We start from the raw sequence: 21,552 nt of genomic DNA, 5'->3' as shown, positions 1-21,552 counted from the left end.
AAAACTGTGGTACGTTTACACGATAGAATTCTATGCAGCAGAGAGAAAGAAGGAGCTCCTACCCTTCACGAGAGTATGGATGGATCTGGAGAGCATTATGCTGGGTGAAATAAACCAGACAGTGAAAGACAAATACCATATGATCTCACCTTTAACAGGAATCTAATGAACACAATAAATTAATGAACACAAAAGAACCAGAGACTTGTAAACAAAGAACAGACAGTAACCAGAGGGAAGGGTAGAGGGGGAAAATGGTGGAAAGAAGGGAGGGGACTAGATGAAAAACATGTGTGAATGACCCACCGACATGGACGACAGGGTGGGGGTGGACTGAGGGAGCAGGGGTAGGATGGGTGGAGGAGGGCAAAGGTGGGGAGGTTGAGATAATTGTAACAGAATAAAATATTTAATAAAAAAGTAGGCCCTGGCTGGTGTAGCTCAGTGGATGAGTGCGGGCCTGCGAACCACATGATCACGGTTCGATTCCCAGTCAGGGCACATGCCTGGGTTGCAGGCTAGTTCCCAGCAGGGGACTCACGAGACACAACCATACATTGATATTTCTCTCCTTCTCTCCTTCCCTTCCCCTCTAAAGATAAATAAATAAAATCTTTAAAAAAATTTAATAAAAAAGTAGAAGGAAAAAATCAAATATGTTTCTTCTCTGAAGAGCCAATAATGACCTACCAATTTTATTCTAAATTCCAGAAAATATGTTTAGACAAAAGAAATTTGGAAGCAGGACAAAAAGAAAGAGAGAGAGAGGCTGAGAGACTGGGGAGGGAGAGAAGCAGGTGAGCTGGGGGAGGGAAGGAGGGAGGAAGGATGGGCCAGCAGCCCTCTGAGCCCCCCAGTCTGGCCTGCCCCCCCACACAGCTGGAAGGGCGAGACACTAGACCTCTTACGAGGTGGCACATCGGAATCCAATTTATTCCTCACCAGTTACTGAATTATAAAGAGAATTTTCTTTTGCAGCCTGCTCCCTGAAGCTGATAAAAGAGAGTTTTGTTGCCAATAAATACACAGCACTAACACATCTTCTATGTGTGTGTGTGTGTGTGTGTGTGTGTGTGAGAGAGAGAGAGAGAGACAGACAGACAGACAGACAGACAGATGAGGTCAGGGCCCCAGGGCCTGCAGTTTCCTAAATGCCCATCATGTTTGTCCTCACAAACTAGTGTGCAGACAGAGACAGAAAAACAGCCAAAAATGGCTCCTGAACCACTGACGTTTCCGTTTCTGTACAAACAGGGTAAAAAAGGACGTGAACCCAGGTCAGGGCTTGAACACAACACGGTCCACACTTGGGAATAAAGTCAAATAGCAGGGAAATGGGTTAGAAGGTGCTCTTGCCGGGCGCGCACATGCAGGCTTCAGAGTTCCGGTCCGGAGAACATCCTGGGATTCATGGGGCCACACGCCAAGAAAGAAAGGACAGGCAGAAAGCTGACCCATGTCGCAGACACGCAGGGAATGGGGAAATGGGCTCCTTTCGGATCTGGACTTGAATGTGAAATGGACATGGAGTCAAACTGCCGTACCAGGATCAAACTCAGCACCCTGAGCAGGGTGGAGTGTCGGCCGCCCAGCAGGCCGCCTGCACGTGTGGGGATGTAGACCAGAGCCCGGCTCTGCTCTGGTCTCCATGGGATTACGCAGCTGATTGTCTGAGTCCTGTCCAGCTGGACACGATGAAGCAGGAACGAAGGGATTACAATGAGCCCCATGAGTCGTCCTTGTCTTACCTCACAAAATGCTGGGGCCTAAATGCTTCCACTCAAGGAACCGCAGCCCGCACACCCGTCTTGGGTGGAAGTCACAGCACACGCCCTCAGCCGGTTGTCATTACATGTGAGCAACTCAGCGTGAGGTGCGGGACCTTTGTCGAAACTGCGTAGTTGTGTGGCCGTGACTTCAGAGTTGAACCCTCGGTGTTTTCTTGATAGAGTTTGTGAATGTGAATTGTTCTATTTCCCATCTTCTGAGTATTAAAAATATGGCAAAAGGGGTAATAGTTTTAGAGTCCAGGGAACACTGTGGAGAATCTTTCATACCCTCCCTCCCCAGGCTTCCACGTGGCCCAGAGGAGCGCTGCGTCACTCCTCGAGGGCGGGCTGTCAGTGTAGTGCGTTGTGAAGGCAGGTGGTGACAGTAAACCAGGAGACAGGAGGCCGCGTGTCTGTGAACTCCGCCTTTAGACGTTTTCCAGGAAAGAGAGACCGGAATGCTGAGCTGGCGGGGCTCCTACCAAAGCCACACACTGACCAGCCCTCCGGCTGCGGGAAAGGGAAGAAAACGGCAGGGAGTGCTAGAGGATGCAGTTGGGGAGGATGCCGTCGTCGCTGTCCCCACCCCAGGCGCTGGCAGCGCTTGAGGGCCGGCGGCTGAGTGGGCTGATGGCCGAGAACTCACCGCAGAGACTCAGAGGGGTCTGGGCCCCCTGCAGCTCTGGCCTGGGCCGGGGTGGGGTGCGTGGGCAGAGTGGAGTGAGCGAATCGCACAATGAAGGGACAGACTCACAGACACAGAGGAGAGACGGCCACCAGAGGGAGGGGCGGGGGAGGTGACCCGGAATGAGAAGTGCAAACTTCCTGTTACAAATGCACAAGTCACGGGGATGGAGTTAGTGCACAGCACGGGGAACGAGGTCCCTGGGATGGTGAGGACTGTGTGCAGCTGGGCCCCCAACTCCCCAGGTGACAGCACCGTAAGGCTTATGAATGTCGAATTGCTGTGTTGTCCATCCAACATCAGAGAATGTTGTACGTCAGCTCCACTTTAAAGAGAAGAAGTAAAACCTAAGTAGGGCCTGTGAGTCTTCCCTCCAACCCCTCGTGCCTGTACCACGTGACGGGACCAGGCGCGTCCAGGCCTCTAGGCCTGCCCAGCAGGAAAGTAGCCCCCACTTCAGGGATGAGCTGAGCCAGCTCGGTGGAAGCCACTCGGAGGCCAGTCCCTCTCACACAGAGTGGAGTCACCGTCTCTACACTCAGACAGCTTAGAATTTAAAAGTCAGAACCAATCTAAAATCCTGGAAGCGACAGAGAGCTTCTGTTACCGGTCTGTGAAATCCTTCCCCCTCTGCACCCCACGTCCTCTCTGGGGGCCCCCAGGGAGCCAGTGAAGGTGAACCTCACACGTGCGGCCCTTCTACACCTGTCTTTCTCCATGTCATGTTCCGTGTCTGTCCACAGCACGCTCACGTCCCCTTCCAGCTCCTGGTCCCTGTCTGTGCGCGCAGCCCCTGCTCCCCTTCCACAGAACAGCTGCCACATTCCGGGTACAGACAGTGTCCCAGCAAAGCTTTGGAAATGTCACACAAAGACGCTCTCCCAGGGGGGTGATGCCCATTTCTGCGCGTTGTCACCCGCCTTTCACGCATTTCATTAATGACAATTATTCGGCACGTGGGTTCCCGAAGGCCCTAGCCTAGGACACCGGGATCTACGGTGACACAGCATCACCGTGCACTTCTCCGAATGGGCCCCCGGGTGGGAAAACCCCTGTCACTGAACCAGACTGCACAGGCGGCCGGAGGGCAGGCAGGAGAGGGCGGGACGGGAAAGAGACTGCGGGAAGCCCGCGCGCTTCCGAAGGAGGCCGGGGTGAGCTGTCACGGCACAGAGCGATGAAAACAAACAACCGGAAAGTTCAAGACTCAGTATCACAAAAAGCCATTTCTAATAAACAGACATTGATACAACACATTCATTTGAAGAAAATTGTAAAACAATACTTAAACGTGCCACCCCCTTCAAAGGCCTTAAAGACTGTTGGAAGTCAACGGTGACTGTCCCGGACTCCTCCTGCGAGATGACAGAGGCTGGGCCATCAGTGAGACACCGGTCACCCTGTGCCGGATGCCGCGCTTTGCGCTTTGTGTGCGTACATTTCCTCCTTCAGCTAACGCCGTCTGCCTCAGAAACAGCCGCATAGCTCACCCGCTCTTCCCAGTAACTGTGTGATCTGCAAGCCCTTCTGCCCCCAACTTTTTAAAAAGATTTTATTTATTTAGTTTTAGAGACAGGGGAGAGAGGGGAGAAAGAGAGGGGGAGAAACATCAGTGTGCAGTGGCCTTTCATATGCCCCCTACTGGGGACCTGGCCTGCAATGCAGGCTTGTGCCCTGACTGGGAATCGAACCAGCGATGCTTTGGTTTGCAGGCTGGTGCTCAACCCACTGAGCCACACCAGCCAGGGCTTCCCAAGCTTCCCTTCAACCTGCAGGCCACCCCCATGGCAGACCCTGCAGGCCCACAGAGTAAGGTCTGTGTTTCCTCAGCTGGACTCTTGCTGAGACACAAGTTAGAGAGTCTGGGGGACCGGGTGCACCCTCGCTCACCGTAGCCGACGGGCAGGGCGATCCTCCAGCTGCAGTCGAGGTTGTTGGGGTACGCGCCTGGGAAGCCGGGGCTCAGGATCACGCCGCCCATGCTGCTCCGCGTCCCGCCGCACGTTGCTGCCAAAGGGAGATGGTTTTGATATAAACTCCATCAGTACTATTTAAAAAAAAACACAGGCCTAGAGATTTTCAAGACCCAGTAGGCAGAATACCACCCCTGTGTGAATTTCTGGTCCTCAAATCCCCAGCGTGAATTAATCTCAAGCAACCAGCTAACAACAAGCTTTCCGTCTCTCTGATCAGGTCCTGGTGTTTACTGCGGGCCACCTGAGAGCTTCGGAACAAAAAGCCTTTATCCGAGCCTCGTGAAGACTCGGGAGCAAGCAGGTGTCGGGGAAGATGCTGCGTCTTTGACTCGCTCATATGCGAGGCACGTCAAACACAAGGTAAAATCCACTGTAGTCGGCAAACCGAGGCCAACCATTCAAGTAAACATTTGCTCGCGTCATACAGAGTTCCAGCAACATCATTCAAATGAGCGCTCCTCTTGTGTGGGTCTCAGGTCAAAGTTTCAATGTCTCATCCCCCAATGCCAGGGCATGTCCTCCATCTAAAACTAAATAAGAGTGAGGCTCTGTGTAAGAAGAAGCAGGGAGTGAAGTGGGGTCCCCTGCCCCCTTCTCCCTCCAAATCGCCTGGGAACTTTAAGTCTCCACACATAGAGCCCCACCTCCTCAGGGGGCGTGGCCGCCTCAACATTTCCTCTTGACCAAGAAATCCCCTTCACACACACACACACACACACACACACACTACATGCCGGCCACGGAGGACACTGTTCACTAGTGGATGGATATGAGGCCATGGCCATGAGCAGATGTGAGATGTCCCCGGGCCAGGCTTTCCTGGGGGTGGAAGTCTGGGTGGTTGGAGTGGTTTGGTCCAGGGATACTTTCTTGTGCGCACAGCCCCACCTGTGTCCCATCCGAGGTGGTTCAGCCGTTCATTAGTGAGAACCTGAAGCACAGCTCCCCCCCCCCCCCCGGCCTGTGAGGCTTCTGTGTGGGTGGCCCGAGGCCGGAGGGACCGAGAGGAGTGAACATTACCACAATGCTCTGTGATCGTCAGTCCTGACCAGTCACTTGTGAATGAGAGTGACTGTGGGCCTACTGTGTGCCATGCTGTGGAGTGTGATAACCCTGGGACTGCAGGGAGGCGAATGCCATGACGTGCAAGGACGTGGCATCGGCTCGGGAGAAAGCCTGTCTCACACACACATGGTGGTGAGAGCCTCTCTGAGCACTGTTGCCCCACCTGCCGGGGGCCTGGGACGGGCGAGGGTAAGAAGGGGAGGCCCTGCCCTGGGGGGTGAAACTACGCCTTGCTGGGGGGTGAGTGCATGACTGGGGGAACGGTACACATCGCAGAGAATCTTTAAAAGGTCTGCTCATCATTAGGGATCAGTCGTCACTGCGGACCTTCCCTTTTGCTAGGGGGCCTCCGCAGTAGGCAGGGAGCTGCATGGGGTGGGGGCAGGGGGGCAGGCAGGGGGGTTCCTGGGGGTGGGGCCTGTGGCAGACGCCACCGTGCAGCCTGGGGGACAGGGCGGAGGGACAGGTGCACTTGCAGAAGCTGGGACACCGTTCTTTTGTCTCGAGGAGGAGCCTGTGGCGATGGAGACGGTACCAGCACACAGTGAGCACAGTGAGGGTGATGGGGTGTGCCCCTACCGATGCACAGCGGGGTCGGGTAGTTCCAGCGCCGCACGGTCCCGGGCATGCAGGAGATGTGGGAGCGGCCCTGCGGAGAGAGGTGACAGGACACTCACACATGGCGCCCACGGCCGCGTGTGCGTGGCTTCCGGTGACTTCGCCCCTTCGTCTGCGGAGCCACCAGAACTCCCGCTTTGAGAGAAAACAACTAGGAGCATGAAACGTTCGCCTTTGGAGGAGCCCGTTGCATCCAGAAGCCGTTTCCACCCTGGGAGTCAGGCGGCCCACCCGCACGGTGAGTGTGACGCCTTCGATTCACAGACCGAGTGGTGGAGCCCCCGCGCCTGAGTGAGGCACCCAGTGAGTGCGGGGCCGGGAGACCTACCTGCAGCGTGTACCCGGGTGCGCACTGGAAGGCCAGCACGTCGTTCACCAGGTACCGGTCGCCCATCTTGATGCCGTTGCTGGGCGGGGCTGGCTCCTGGCAGGCGGCCAGGCCTACGGCTGTGGGAGGCAGACACAGGGGGGAGTCAGGGCACGCGCACCCCTTCCCGCATCCGACTCACAGAGTGGTTTTCTCTCTCTGTGGCTCTGCCCCTGCAGGGGGCCCAGGCGCTAACTCTTTCCTGTTCGCCTGCCAAGAAGACTCTGAGTAAGTTCATCAGTTATGAGCTAATTCTTAGGTATCATTTTATTTCATCTTAATGTCGATGTATTTTGAAGATTGATTTTGCTCTCGATTTCTTGAAATGAAACTTGTGACATCCATGTTTCATATAAAGCAAATTCTAATGCCGACACAATTTGAAGAGTCCTAAAGACTTACCATCTTCCTTCCTAGATGCAAAACCCCGTGATAGTTCTCTTGTTCACTGTCCTTCCAACAAACCCAACCGTCCTTGTGAAAGGTTTCAGTGTGAACCTGGGAGGCCTGCTCTTCGAGGACATTAACACGGGGACAAACCTTTCACGTTCACACCCGCTCATTGAAAGACAACAGAAATGATTCTCACGAAGCCTCTTCTTTGGTAAACATCACCACCATGGACGGGCCCAAAAGATGTAATCGGGCGGTTTCCCAGAGGAAATGCCCTTTAGTTAAGGCACCGGCAATGTTTTAAATACACCACAGAACATTGGAACTCAGCCTAAAGTATCATAGAAATTATTTCCAAGTATCTAAAAACCCCCAACGTCAGACAGAAAATTGCTGACGGTTTCAAGACTGCAGACAGCAAGCGCAGGGCACCCCTGAGCTTGGCAGAGTGGATGCCAGCCCACGCGTCTGCCCACCAGGCAGGTCGGGGGTGTCTGGGCTGCAGAGCCTGGACGGGCAGCCCTCGGAGGGACCAGCGCCCAGCCCGGGATGAACACACCCGGGACCCGTCTCTGTGGAGAGGCTGCGTGCTCTGATCCTCGCAAGGCTGCGGTATCACAGACGCAGGAAGGTGCTGAGGGGGGTCCAGGTGGTGACAGGGAAGGTGCCTGTAGGGCGCACAGGCGCGTCTGCCCACGGACTTTTTTCCATCCCCTCCACCTCCGGCGTCCTGGAGCGCCCAGGACCTGCCCGAGCCCTCCGCCGAGCACCTAGCGTGCCCCATGCGGGACTCCAGCCCCCGAGTCACACGTGCTCCAGCGTGAGCCCCATCTTTCAGCATAGCTTTGCCCTCAAATCCGAGACCAAACAAAGAGCGGGACGTGTCTTCGCTCCCTGTGGTGGCGGTGACGGTCCACCGGAGCCACCTGTGTGGGAGGGGCTGCCCTGGCCCACTGGCTGCGCTAACCTGTGATTAATCCCAGGCCCGCAGCCAGCGGCTCTGCTGGGTGTATGTGGGGTTAACTACGTTTTTCTGAGTGGAAGCAGATTTCTCCCTAAAAGGCCGCACATTAATAAGTAGGGCGCGCCTTGCGCAGAGAGTGGCAATATTTTTTATTCCTAGCACGTTTGGGGCTTTTCAGAGCCCATAAAATCACTAAGTATGAAAGAAAAGCAATTGCCTAGGCTTCTCACGTGTTTCATGGGAATGTATCTGATTTATCCATCTTTCTAACCTTAGAGTCCAGATTGCAGCGATATTTAAACATCACGTTTTTGTCCTATCAGGTATTGGCAAGCTCAGCTTCCGTCATCGCTTTTTATTTCAACTTGACCCTGAAAAAAGCGTACTTAAGGTTCTCTTGGTGCACCATTTCTAACTGTAGGTTGGAGCAGTGAAGGGCTGGTTTGTGTTGACAACACAGTATCACCTGGGGACACTTCACACTCCCACCTGCCGTGACAGAAACCAGACAGCAGCGAAGACCCCAAAATGCACAGAGAGGACAGAAAAGGTGTTTTGAAAGTAAAAGAACTGTAACAAGTAATTCAAAATTAGATTTAGTTACTAAGTCTCCCTTGCTTTACCAGTAACGGGGGTTCACTTACTCTATTTGTTTACTACGTGTTAATTTAACTGCATTTATTGTGCATTGATTTGTTTTCTTCTTCTTCCTTGAAATATAAGTGTAAATCCAATTCAGCTGTGAAAACATAACCTGAATTTATAGCTGTACTTGCAGGATTATCATAGGATTTCTGAATAAATAAAAAAACCTACAAAACGACTTTAATCAGCGTGGGATGGGGCAAAGCACAGGCAGCCGTTGTTTGCGGGCCTTGACATTTGAAGTGCAGACGGAATCGCCTTTCTCCCAGCCCCGTCCGCGGTCCCTGTGTATTCAGCGTAAGGTGGAAGCTGAGAGCACTAAGGTGTTTGTTTGGCATTTGTAGCAACAGCTCCAAGTCATGCCATTTAAACAAGCACAACGCAGCAGGCATTCACACCTAGAAACGAACTTGCGGAGAACAGAAGGGCTTATATGAGACCCACAGAGATCTGAGAATGACGGAGCCATCCTGGACCCAGACCCAAGTGTTGTCCGAACATCGAATTTGTCCCCTACAGGTGCCGGACCCGCCGACAGCACTGAGAATGACCCAGGGGCAGCGAGAGCGGCTCTACGTCACGAGTGGGGTGTCACCTTCTGGTCTGGAAACCGTGCCCCAGGCGCAGGGGACAGATGCGGACATAGTGCACGCTGGGCACCACGAAGCTCTTGCCTGTGCTTTACAGGGGTGGGAGGGGGTCCTTTTAGAGAGAGCCCCACCGTGTGTTATAGCCCAAAATACAAAAACGGGAGGGGATGAGGTTGCAACAACAAGAGGCGTGCAAAACCTTAGAGTCAGAACAACTAACAGTCTGACCTTCCGCAGATGGAAGCGGGTGTGCTGGGGAAGTCCGGGGGGAGAAGGGGGCACTGTTTGCCTTTAATCACTATTCTAACCAAAATGGGAAACAAAGAGGTGAGAAGAGCAGGCAGGGCGGTGTCTGATACCCATGAACTGGTGGGAAGGTCGCCTTCGGTGCGAACGTGTGCATGTCCGTCTCTGAAACACCTGGAAAGAGGACAAACTTTCACAAACCCTCGTTCAGGGCAGAGGTTTGGAGGGACGGTGCTTCAGGTGGGCGAAACCGGTCACTAACGCCGTTAGACCCTGGGTGGCAGTCTCTCGCAAGTGACAGAACTGCGAAACCCGTCACGTAAGAGGCATTTATTTCGGCACAAAAGCAGACATGGGGAAAGATACACACAGATAAAAGAGCAGTTCTGAAGACTTCCCAAAATAAGGCTGTAAAACACCGTCACCTGATAGGAAGATTCCACGGTCGTGCGGAAACCTGGGAAACCAAACTGCCGCACCGTAAGCACGTGCGTTACAGCAAGGGTGCCCGGTCCCCTCACAGCATGGACCACTGACATCCCCATCGTCCCGGGGTGAGGGAGCGAAGGCTGAAGGACCAGCTTCTTTAAGAGGCTGTTCGAGAACCACCTGACATGCAGCGCCAGGCACCCCGATTCGACGGGAGGAGAGTTGTGCTTCGTGGGGGGGGGGTGGTCAGACCTCCAGCTGGAAAGGAACGACGCGGCCAAGAGAAGCGTCTCGTGAACCCTGGCGTCTGTCCCCCCTTACCTGCAGATGTGGGCTCCGGTCACTTCGAGTGGAAAAACCGGGGCCTTCAGAAATGTGCTGACTGGTACAGCTGCGACCACGGTCAGGAAGGAGCAGCAGTTTTTGTCTCCGTGCCTGTAGCCCGTGGAAGCAAAGACTAAGCGAGGCCGTTAGAAAGTCGAGGGCCCCAGTCTGACCGTGGAACGGGAGAGTCCTGACACAGAAAGCGCCTCCTCGGGCCTTCGTCGCCGTTCGTCCAAATCTATCCAGCACAACTCGGAGAACGGTTTGCCGAAATTGTGAAAATGAAAATGATCTCAAAACATAATAAACACACCATTTTTGTCAGGTGCTTGGAGCAGGAAAAATGAGACCTTTGTAGATGCAGCTGAAACAACTTCGAGCCTCTTCCCTCAGTTTGGCGTGGGCCCACTCTGGTGCAGTGTACGGCACGGGCGGCAAACACGAGGCCCGAGGGCCGAGCCCGGCCCTCCACCTTGTTTTATCCAGCCCAGCACCTGGTTTCTACCTGGCGGCAGCACCCAGCTCTCGCTTAACTGTTAAGGAGCAGTCACATTCACACAGTCCTCAGTTACATTCTGCCTTTGACGGCAACCGCGAGGCCGATGTGGCCCCCGGTGGAAATGAGTCTGACACCCCCGGTGTGGGGCTTTTAGACTTTACGACTCAAAGATAAATCATCCAAAGGGGGGAGTTCCAAATGATAATGAAGAAAAGGACCCGAGACCGAGGAGAGCGGAGCCAAAGGAGACGTGAATGGGGGTGGATTGTGGGGTGGGGCCACGGAGTCAGGGACAGGCACGCAGACATTCAGTGAATGGCCGGTCCTCCCGTGGGCTGTAGAACACACGGGCTACTCTCGCTTCTGAAAAGCGTGTCTCGCACACTGCTTATTGTCATTCATTAAACAGTAACTACTCCTTCCCACAAATCTCTCTCTCTTTGCACGCCTACAGGTGTGATACAACCGATGACAGAAGTCCTGCCGACATTCTGCTCTGTAAACCAGGGACTCAGAAACCACAGGACAGGGCAGATGACAAGTTGGAAACCAGGTGGACAAAGAGGCCACAGGCCCACCTGGGGAGATGCCACGGGAGGCTGCCAGCCCAGGAAGTTAGGGCCGTGTGTCACGGTTGCAGAGATGCAGATACGCCTGTCACCCGTACTCTCAGACTCTCACGTGACAACGTTCTAGGCGTCTGTGTGTCCCCATGAGAGCAAAGGGCATCCACGGAGAAAACTCCACTCATTCGTGGAGCCGTTTTCTAAGGAAATAACGACGAGAGTTTGGTGCACACAGAGAGTAAGAATCTGTTTTCTGCAGGCTGTCAGCAGGCCCCGCCCACACAATAAGTTCAAGTTCACGTTCCTCCACCACCGCCCACCGAGCTCTAGCTCACCCTCCATGACTCAAAGCTACATCCCACAGCAGGTGCAGCCGCTGTCCCACCCGGGGCCCCACAGGTGTGACATGAGGACAAGGACAGCCTCTCCCTGCAGGCTCCTCCAGTGGCTTCATCTGTATACGGACGGGTCAATGGGGATAGTGACCAGTTGAAACACGGACATTTGATGCATGTGACTGTGAGGTGCGTGGGCCTTCGCCGTCCTCCCTCCGAGGACCAGAGCTGTGCTGAACTTGACTTTGCCTGAATCTGTGTGTTACATGCATCTACAGAGAGGGCAAGACAGTTCCTAAGAACATGGAGATTAAAAATCGTTCACGTCTTAAAACGGCAACTCATACAAATTTCTATTTAAAATGGGGTGGCGAAAAGAAGATATCCTTATCTCTTTAAAATCTCCTTTTTTCCCCAATTGGACATAATAGCCTACTCATCAAATCGTCTGAAAACAAACAAGTGAGCCGACACCATTTACTGAGTTCCGCTGCAAGATGCAAGAACGTGGGTGGTGTGAGATGCTTCTTACCTTCTACGATGCCAGAGAATTAAGAACTTACTTGTGTTTAGAGGACATAAGAGTGAAAACGTGCGATAACCGGAGTGCACGGATAATAAATGCTAAGAAAAAGGAAGGACCACAGAGATGAGCCGGGGCTGAGCTGTTCTCAGGGGGTGGGGGGGGTTCTCGAAGGCACAGAGGAGTGGCAAGCATTTGTGTGAGCGTGAAGACAGACACAGTGGGCCACTGGGCTCCGTCTGGCCGGGCTCAGCGCTTTCAGGGAAAACAACTGGTGGTGGCCAGGGTGACAGGTCACAAGGGGACCGGAGGATTTAGCAGGAGGTACAGTTCTGCTCGGAGAGACGTTTGGGGATAAGCCCAGCGTGGCTCTGCGTTGGAAAAGGCAGACAGAAAATCCTGTGGGAAGTTATGGCTGCCGTTCATGAGAATGACAAGATTTAGGGGAACAGATATTTACAAATGAAATCAGTGAGCTAACGAGGCACGTTAGGGGGCCCTCCCCACTGGATATACACGCCCCCTTAGGAGGAAGTGTGTGATGATGGCTGGTGGGGATGGCAGCCCTGTGGGGGGTGGGGGGACTTCTGCTTCACTGTCGACCTCACAGGACAGAGAACAGGCAGCTCTGAGGTGTGGGGGTGGTGGGGAACCAAGAGTTTGGGGGGTGGGCAACAGCCCCGTCTCACCTCTCCTTCCCAAAGTGCTTCCGGTTTTGACACTCCAGGTGTTTCTCGCCAAACACTTCCACCCACCTATGCGACTACAATCCACGCCCGTTTTCAAGGATCCCAGCAAAAGCCTGGTGGGACTGAGGTCCTCAGCAGTGCCTGGCTGGCGGGTGGCTGGCGAAGTCATGGAGGGAGGCGTCCTCACCGGCTCCATTTCCTTGTTCCCTAGAGCCTTCCCGGGGCACATTTGCAAACCTTACTATAGAGTTAGGGGGCGCTTCAAGCTTTAACCTCCCAGGGGTGCGTCTGATGGAACAGCATCTCAAATTGTGGGCTAGTTAAGAAGGTCCTGGCACCAAAGGGATAATTTTAAAAATAGAATCAGCATCGTTTTCAAGTGACCACGGGCTGTAAGGAAGCGATGTGCTTTTGCGTGCGGGTCCATTGAAGTCTGTTTCCCAGAGGAGGGAGCTGCTCCGGATGCAGCAGCTGGGCGCACGGAGAATCTGTACACGTGTGGACGCCGCCTCCTGGTATCTGATGAACATTTCCAAACACCTTGTCTGTGTCTGGGCTCAGAGACCCACTGTGACTCCACCATTTCGGAAGCGAGACTCCCCTCCACACACTAGTGTTTCACGGCAGGGAGCGCATGCACACGCAGCACGGGCCCCGGAGTTGTGGCGCATTGCACACGACACACACACACACACACGCCTCGCCCCCTCCATTCTCAGAGTTACCTGGACTCCCACGGTAGTCTGGAACACACAACTGTTTCAGCCACGTTTTCCACCACTAACGCACCACCTACCTCGCAGCGGTCAGTCAGGGATGGGAAGAAAAGTGCACCACGAAACACCGAGCAAGGGGACACGCTTTCTGTCCGCCAAACCGCGTAGTTCACGGACAGCGTCGGGAGAACCTGCGAACTACGTGCATTCAGAAAGTGCTTATGGATCAACGAATGAGTGAGACGGAGATAAATGCGAGAAGGGGCTTAACAGGCTGCGAGGAAGGCGATGACCTAGGCACAGCCCCGAAAGGACGTCTGGGTCTGGGCGTGACGCTGGCAGAGGGGCGGGGCCCTGTGCGCACAGGTGGGAGGCCCTTTGAGGCTCTGGGGGTCGGGGGGCACCATCTCTGTTCTGTCATTTCTTGTGATTTCACTCATGCCACCATTCAAGTTGGGGGGGGGGGGCTCATCCACACTGTTAAAGTAATAGTTCATTTCCATTAAACCACACATTAAAATTTGCGTGTATCTACCAGGACTATTATAGTTACGGAGGGCACTCTATGTTGCCAGCGTTCAATCAGAAGAGCATCCTTTCCAGCACGTTGAGCACTTTGGTTCCGGAAGACACGAGGCACTTCCCCCACGCGAATCCCCACTCACTAGGCCCTCCCTCGGGCGGCCGAGAAGCATGCGCGGAGGAACCGGAGAAAGGAAGCCCGAGGAGGTCGCCGAAGACACGCGGGAGGAGCAGCGTGTCCAGGTGCAGCCCCGGTAACCTGGCCGCACCAGGACCCCGCCCCTGGAGGACCGAGGACGCGGATCCCGGCCGATGGCAGTGGGGACCGGACAGCACTCCTCAACGTTAGATCAGAAACCATGGCGAGTGTGTCACGGGCGGGCCGCTGCTGCACTTTCCAGAAAACCCTCTTCGGCGAGAGCTTCCCTTGGGATTGCAGACGCCATTCAGAACCCAGAACAAGAAGGGCGGCATCTCTTTCGGTGACCGTGTTTGCTTTCTCTAAGTGGAGTTAATTAGATGAGTTCTATATCCGCTTTCGCTTTTATTCCCAGAAACTCGAAGCCACATTGAACGCCTCATCATAGTGATTCTTTCAAAATAGCTGGCTCCTACACGCATCGTCTTTCTCTTTAAAAGTTTCTCCCTTTTAATAACTTCCTTGCGACGTGCGTACTTTTTATTTTAAGTTGTGTCAAGTATCTGCAGAGCCCCCGGGGTGCCTCTTGTTTCTCTCAACCTAGGCAACCCCAATTTTTAACTCACCTGCTACGCAGTCTCTCAGAGAGGTCCTACCCAGTCATGGTACAGAGTTTTCCCACTATACAGCTAACTAGCAATCACAGGAATGTCCAGAAGAAGGACTTAATGGAGTGTAGTAAGTTTCGAACTTGTACTTGAAATAATACAACTGTATCACACCCCATATTTCCAATATTTCTTATTGGGAAATATTGAAATCTGATTTTCCAATATTGATAAATAAATATTGGGGAATATTGGGAAATATTGAAATCTGATTTATTTTTCAATAAATATTGAAAAAAATGAAATCCAGCCTATCGGTAAAACATTTTATACTTATTTTATAATGGCAAATCAAGACTTTAACGTCGAACTTGCAGGCATGCTGACAGGTGAGAGAAGCCTCCACTTACCTCTAGCTCTTAAAGAGTTAGCATTGAAATCGAGCAACAGAAGAGTTGGCTACATTTACTTTTATCTGAGTTTCTTTTTTTTCTCCAACGACTGGACTGCAAATGGTGGATTCAAGCCCCCGCTGGGGGTTAACTGCATCGCAGCACCCGCTTCTCCGCCTTCCTCTCCCTCCCCCGCCCCCTCCTGGTACGTGGGCAGGCCCTGCCACGGCCCACGTGGCCTAGGCTCCCCGCCACCTGCACGGTCCCCACTGTTTGGAGGCCAGAACCTTAGAGGTGGACGACAGCCACCAAGCACGCACAGGGAAGAACCGGCATTGACACCTGGTCGCCCTGCCGAGGACCAATGTCCAGGTGCTCAGGGACGAGGACAGAAGGGGCCCCGCCTGCAGATGGTGAAAAGCCGACACGAGCTTCAGGTTCGATGTCACTGCAAGACCTCGGTCTCCAGGCCTGGGGACAGGCAGTGCATCCCCCTGGGTCCCAACACAGGTGGGATTTGACAGCCTCGAAGGGAGGGCGGGAGCTCCAGGAACAGGTCACCCCACACCCAGGTGCAGGCACCCCGGTGTCTGATGGCAGTAGGAACAGAAAAATGAAGCTCCAGGGTGAGTGACAAGTGGTGGCCCTCCAGGGCGCAGCAGGGGTCTGCAGGGGCCCAGCTGACTGGAGGGGGTTTGGGGATGACCGAACGGGGAAGGTGGGGCACTAACATGGAGAAAAAGCCACCACACTGCGCACATGGCCAGGACAGCTCCCCGCCAGTCGGATTCGAAGCTGGGAGGCCCTGAGAGTAACCATAGCAACAGCGGACTCAGACCCACCCCTCTCCCTGGGCAGGTGGCTGCGGTCACTCGATGGAAGCAATAACCTGAGGAAAGCCGGTGCCCTTCTCGGGCACACACGTTACCAACCGCAGTCTCTACGGTCTTACTCACAGTGTCCAGCTTGGGCAGGGAATGTTGTGACAAGCAAAAACACAAGGAAAAGACAACCTTTGGCCTGGAGATAAAGTGAATAACAGAACCAGACTCAGAGCCCACTCACGTGATGGAAATAGTAAACAATCATATTTAAATAACTAGGAGCCCTGGCTGGTGTGGCTCAGTGGACTGAGCGCTGGCCTGTGAACCAAAGGGTCGCCAGTTTGATTCCCAGTCAGGGCTCATGCCTGGGTTTCTGGCCAGGTCCCCAGGAGGAGGCACGTGAGAGGCAACCACACATTGATGTTTCCCTCTCTTTCTCCCTCCCTTCCCCTCTCTAAAGATAAATAAATACAATCTTTAAAATAAAATAAAGTAACTATTAGAAATACGTTAAAGGGTCCAGGAGAAAGGACAGCGTGCGTGAAGAGATGGAGCAATTACCGCAGAGAGATGGTCATTATTAAAAGAGTCAAATGGAAATTCTAGGGGGAAAACCACACCATCAGAGATGGAGGGTCCTTTAACGAGCTCATTAGCAGAGTTGACGTGGCTGAGAAAAGACTTGGTGACTCGGGAGAAAGGTTAACAACAATTACACAAACCAGACACAAGGAGAAGTGGGCGAATAACCCGGGCTGAGCACACGGAATTGTGAACAGCATGGAGTGGTCGGCGGACGTGCAGAAGGGGAGGCGGCGGCAGAAGAAGCAGGAAAAGGAGGGGGCAGAAGAAATATTCGGGGTGCTAGCGGCGAAGAAGTTTCACAGGCAACGAAATCTACAAAGCCACAGACCCGAGGTTGCAGGGGTCTGTGAGGTTGAGTGTGCGGTGAGTGCTTGGTGAGTGTGCATCGGCGGGCTCGCACATCCACCTAGACCCCTCCTCGTCCACCTGATGAAAGTACAAAAGAACCTTAAAGGAGGCCAGAGAACAGGGGCAGAGAGATACAGCTGGCTTGTCACTGTAAACTAACATACGAGGGGACAGCGGAATGGCATCTTTAATATGTTGACAACGGAGGAACTTTCAACCCAGACTTCCATGCCCTGCGAGACACCTTCCACACCTGAGGGTGGAACGATGACCTTTCGGAAAGAAAAGCTGGGGGCGTGGGTTGTGAGTAGACCTGCCCGGTAAGGAATGCCGAAGACCATTCTTTAGACAGAACGAATAAACTTTAAACAGAAACTTAGATCTGCCCAAAGAAATAAAAAGATTAAAATAAAACAAAATATAAATATTTGTTTCTCGTTTTTGATCGCTTTAAAGAATATTGACTAAGCACAGAAAAAATAGTTAAAGCAGTGTGTGAGCTTTATGGGAAGTAAAAATAAAAAGGGGAAACGATGTGGCGGAGAAGAAGAAAAGGAGAAATCAGATGCATTTATGAGGTTATTGTTGCAAACGCAGAGTAACACTGTGCCATTTGAGGGTGAGTGGAACTATGTTAAGGATGGATATCTTCAACTCTAGGGAAACCGTTAAAATTTTAAATGGTTTTATCCAATACGTCAGCTTCGTACTGGACAGAGAGGGGAGCAAGAAGAGACAATGAAACCAAAACTGCCAGGAAACGAGGGGAAAACCCATGCAAGACGGAGAGGACAAACCCACAGGATCCATGTGTCCCACCACCTGAGGGACCCTTGCAGCAGGTCCCACAGAGACCAGGGGCGATACACGTATATCCATTTGTGAAATGTCGCAGACGTTGCAACAGTGTACTCCTTGTCGGTGCAACGTCCATAGCAATGTGTCAACACACAGGCATGTTTTTACCGTTACGCGCCCACACGTAGCATTCTCCCTGCTGATTCAGGAAGGCTTTCCGCCATCTTCCCCCCGTGTCCTCCCCTCTAGGTCTGCTTTTGCATTTTCCAGGAGGAACGAGTATCACGAGTATCTGCATGTCTGTCTGATGTGAGGCTCCCAGGCGTCTGCTCACAGTTGGTTATGTGTCTGTTCGGTCATTGTTCTGAATGAAGAGCCCGGAGTCGGAGGGACGCAACTACCCTCGCTCCCAGCAGGGCTCAGCGGCAGAGGGGGGCGCCGTGCCTTCCAAGGTGCCGACCTGTTGGCTTCTGCGTGATTGTGTAAACTCACTGAACACCTGCATCACTCACATCAGGCCTGACCGCCTGAGAATTGCGTTGCTTTCATGAGCATTTTACAGCCCAGCCCTTCCGATCGCAGGGCACGTCTTCTGTTCGGGGAACCCTGGCAGCGCTCCTTTGGCCCAGCCGCCTGGTAGGAGCCTTGTCTGCACTTGCATCTGAGAACTCGGGGACCCTCTGGTGGGAGCTGGTGAGGCCATCCTGAGTGACTCCGAGGCCCGGGCCAGTCCAGCCTGACCCGACTCCCAGGCTCTGCACCCGCCACCCCCTACTCGGCGGGCAGGACACTCGGGCAGGACACTCGGTGCCATCCTGGTGCCACAGGGTCTCCAGTCCATGCACAAGGGCCCCTCATCCACAGAAAGGCTGAGACCTGGGCCACCGGAAGCGCCCCGTGTCCTCCTGTCCCTGTTCCTTTGAGACTCGGGCAGACCTCACCCACGGGACTGCTCTGGGGACACGTGAGTTACCGTCCACGACATGTGCAGAGCTGGCACTGCATGCACGCCTGCTGTGGGTTTTGCTACTAGGTCATGGATAGAGCGTCAGGGAGAAACCTGAGTTTAGAGGCCTGTCCACGGGCCACACGCACATAAAGGTGGACGCGGAGCTACGCTAACAGATCACAAATATCGGGCCACCTTTTGGCAACTTGCTTCGGCAGCTCTCACATTGTGTGACGCCAACCTTAGGGACATTAATCCCCCACACACTTTACAGTCCACGTTTGAAACTCTGGCACGGAGGATTCTAACCGAGAATTCTAACCTTCTCAAAGCCCACGGAGGAGAGGGACAACGTGACTGCCAGCGTGGAGTTAGTGCCTGAAAAGAACCACGCAAAGAAGTAACAGATGGAAACACAGTGTCATGTCTGAGCAAATAAAAAGAAGTAAATGCACAATGAAATGGAACAAGGCCTTGGATTCTTGAACACGAGTCACATCCGTGAGAAGTCCCTTCTCTTCTCTGTTTCAAGGAAGGGCTTTGTCTGGGAAGCAGGGGAGGCAGGTGATTCTGTGGCCGGACCCACAAGTCCGTGGGCAAGTGTGCGTGGCACTAAGTACAGACAAATTGTTTCCCTAGAACCTCTTTCCGTAAGAAGTGCCTGAGGAGCCAGAAGACACAGGGTAACTTTGAGAGGCAAAAATAAGAGGATTCGTCACTTCTAACACTTCTGCAAATATCAGTGAAGGCATTAGCACTGTTGCAAATCCGCTTTATAGCTCCCCAGCTACCATGTGCACACACTGTATCACGGTGGCGGGCCTTTTCCAGACAAGGCCCACGTAAATAACACCCACAGCATCATCTTACACAGTCACCGAAGCAGTCCTGTTCAAACCAACAGACACAAACTTGCATACAAATGCCCGCAAATAAGCAGGGAGATTTACTCGGGAGGGGAAACAGCCCCGTGCTTCCTGCCTGGTGCAGAATATTTATCGTCAGCTGGAAATCTGGCCTTTCAGAGCCGTGCAAACCTCCACCCCAGCCAACTGTTTATCTCAATTCACAGGACCACTTATTACAGCTCAGCCACGTGTTTGCCTCTTCGCAAGTGCTTATTAAAGGAGATGAATACCAGCATTAAGCGTTTTTAGTGCTCGAAAAACATGCCCCCAAATAAACCTCCCTCTCATCGGGAATTCGGGTTTTGCTTCCACGGGGTCTACCTGCACAATCAAACTCCACGGAAGACTGGTGGGCCTGACCTTTGCCATCCATTCATCAGACTATTAACTCAGTCTCGCATCCATTATTAAAAGGTTAGCGGCTCCTTCGTGATGCCTTCTTCCAATTAAAATGAAAAATGTGCAGATGCAGGCGGCACAGGGCCACCTTTGCTGGTCCTCATCTAACAGCCTGAGCGGCTGGAAGCGAAAAGGGCGTAGAGCCATAATCTACTGGGAAATTACAATTTTCTATGTTGTTTTGGATGCTAATAGGACTATTTACTATCACAAGAAAGCAGGTACTATCACAAAAGGTTACTTTTTAAAGGTTACTTTTTATGCTTTTTAATACAAATAACCTGAAATGAAATCTATTCCTTCATCTAATTATTCCAGATACTAACACCCACTTTCCCCATCCATTTGTCTTGTGTAATGTGTATTTGCTAGAGAAGGATTCTGGACGGCCCAGTTTCACTGAACTCCGAGACACGGATTTTTAGACCAGTATTTCACTTTGCAGGGAGGCATGGCCACCTCTCCTGTGAGACTCCCCAGCGCCGCCCTGGAGGGCAGGAGCCCGGCGGGCCTTACTTTTATACTCCAGGTGGAAGCCGGCGGCGGCCACGCTGATGTCCGACTGGAAGTGCAGGTAGAGCTGGTTGGACGAGCTGTTCAGCAGGGCGGGCACCGTGGTCCCTGCGGGAGATCAGAAGGGGGGCTCAGTATCACACACGCACCTGCCCTTGGGCCGTGAAATACACAGGGACACGTGCTCACCTGTCCAACCCCCATCGCTCGTCTGACGGCCACGCCCCCACCCCGAGTCTCGGCATTGACCCTCGGACTCGCAGCCCGAGTCTCTCTTTCTGGGGGCCAAGGAAAGCCACCTGCTCTCTCTGCCCCCCAACCCCAGCAGATGTGACATCTCTCTGCACCCCATCCTTATGTTTTACCACGCACGGGGGTTCTCGTCTTGCTTCCTGTTAACGATACATTTGTGGGTCTTGTTTCCGACATGAGCAAACAGGAGACACCATCTGAATGTACCAGTGTCGGGAAGGCCGGGGCGGGGGGCGGGGGGCTGGGGGCCTGAACGCAGCCCGATGCGTCATTCAGGAGCAGGTGCCTAACGGCTTTCTCTGTCCCACCCCGTGGGACTCACAGTGAGTGACGCCCCCCCCGAGCAGGGAGAAGGATTTTAATAAACACTCGTGAGAGGAGAATAGTCTGCATGGTGGCCACTGGCCAGTCAGGAGACGGCAGGGAGGCGGAGGGTCGGCGCCGTGGAGGAGCTCCGAGCTGCAAGGGGCTGAGCAGAGAACTGCTCGTCAGTCAGCAGTTTGAGACACTTGGGGATTGGCTGAAGAAAGGACACAATGAGAAGCAAGTTGAAACCCCTTTTATCCTAAAGCGTGTATGCACGCTCGATACTCTGCTGTGCTCAAATCCCTCTCTAACTAAGTGTGCACTTACCAGTGCTGAGGAAACACCCACTCGGCAGAGTGCAAATTGTTCGCACAGATCACTAGAACAAGCTATACTGAAGGTGACACTGGTGTGCAAGGGAAGAGACACAGTTTAAAGTAAAACAAGGAGGTCCGTCGATCATCCTCCTGCATAGACGACGTTACTGAAAAGGTAAGTCCTTCGGTCGTCCTCCACTCTCTGCTTGGTGGCTCCGGCGACCTCGGAGAGCTTCAGGGACGGAGGAGGCTCCGGGGAGCACTCAGCTTCCTTCTTGTCACTGGGCTGCCCT

General features: G+C 53.3%; 1 protein-coding gene across 1 annotated transcript in view; it reads right to left on the bottom strand.

Annotated features, from left to right (window-relative positions):
• CSMD1 (CUB and Sushi multiple domains 1) overlaps positions 1–21,552 on the bottom strand; it is a 775,017-nt gene that overhangs the window by 75,627 nt on the left and 677,838 nt on the right. Inside the window, exons 37-40 of the mRNA XM_037063399.1 lie at positions 20,388–20,492; positions 6,442–6,560; positions 6,075–6,144; positions 4,345–4,461 (exon numbers count right to left, since the gene is read on the bottom strand). Of these exons, the coding sequence (XP_036919294.1) occupies positions 4,345–4,461; positions 6,075–6,144; positions 6,442–6,560; positions 20,388–20,492 (411 nt within the window). The remainder of the gene's footprint in view (positions 1–4,344; positions 4,462–6,074; positions 6,145–6,441; positions 6,561–20,387; positions 20,493–21,552) is intronic.

This window comes from Sturnira hondurensis, unplaced genomic scaffold (assembly GCF_014824575.4).
Source record: "Sturnira hondurensis isolate 20B ecotype Veracruz unplaced genomic scaffold, ASM1482457v3 Scaffold0014436, whole genome shotgun sequence".
Lineage (NCBI taxonomy): Eukaryota > Metazoa > Chordata > Mammalia > Chiroptera > Phyllostomidae > Sturnira > Sturnira hondurensis.
This window is presented reverse-complemented; position numbering and strand designations above follow the sequence as displayed.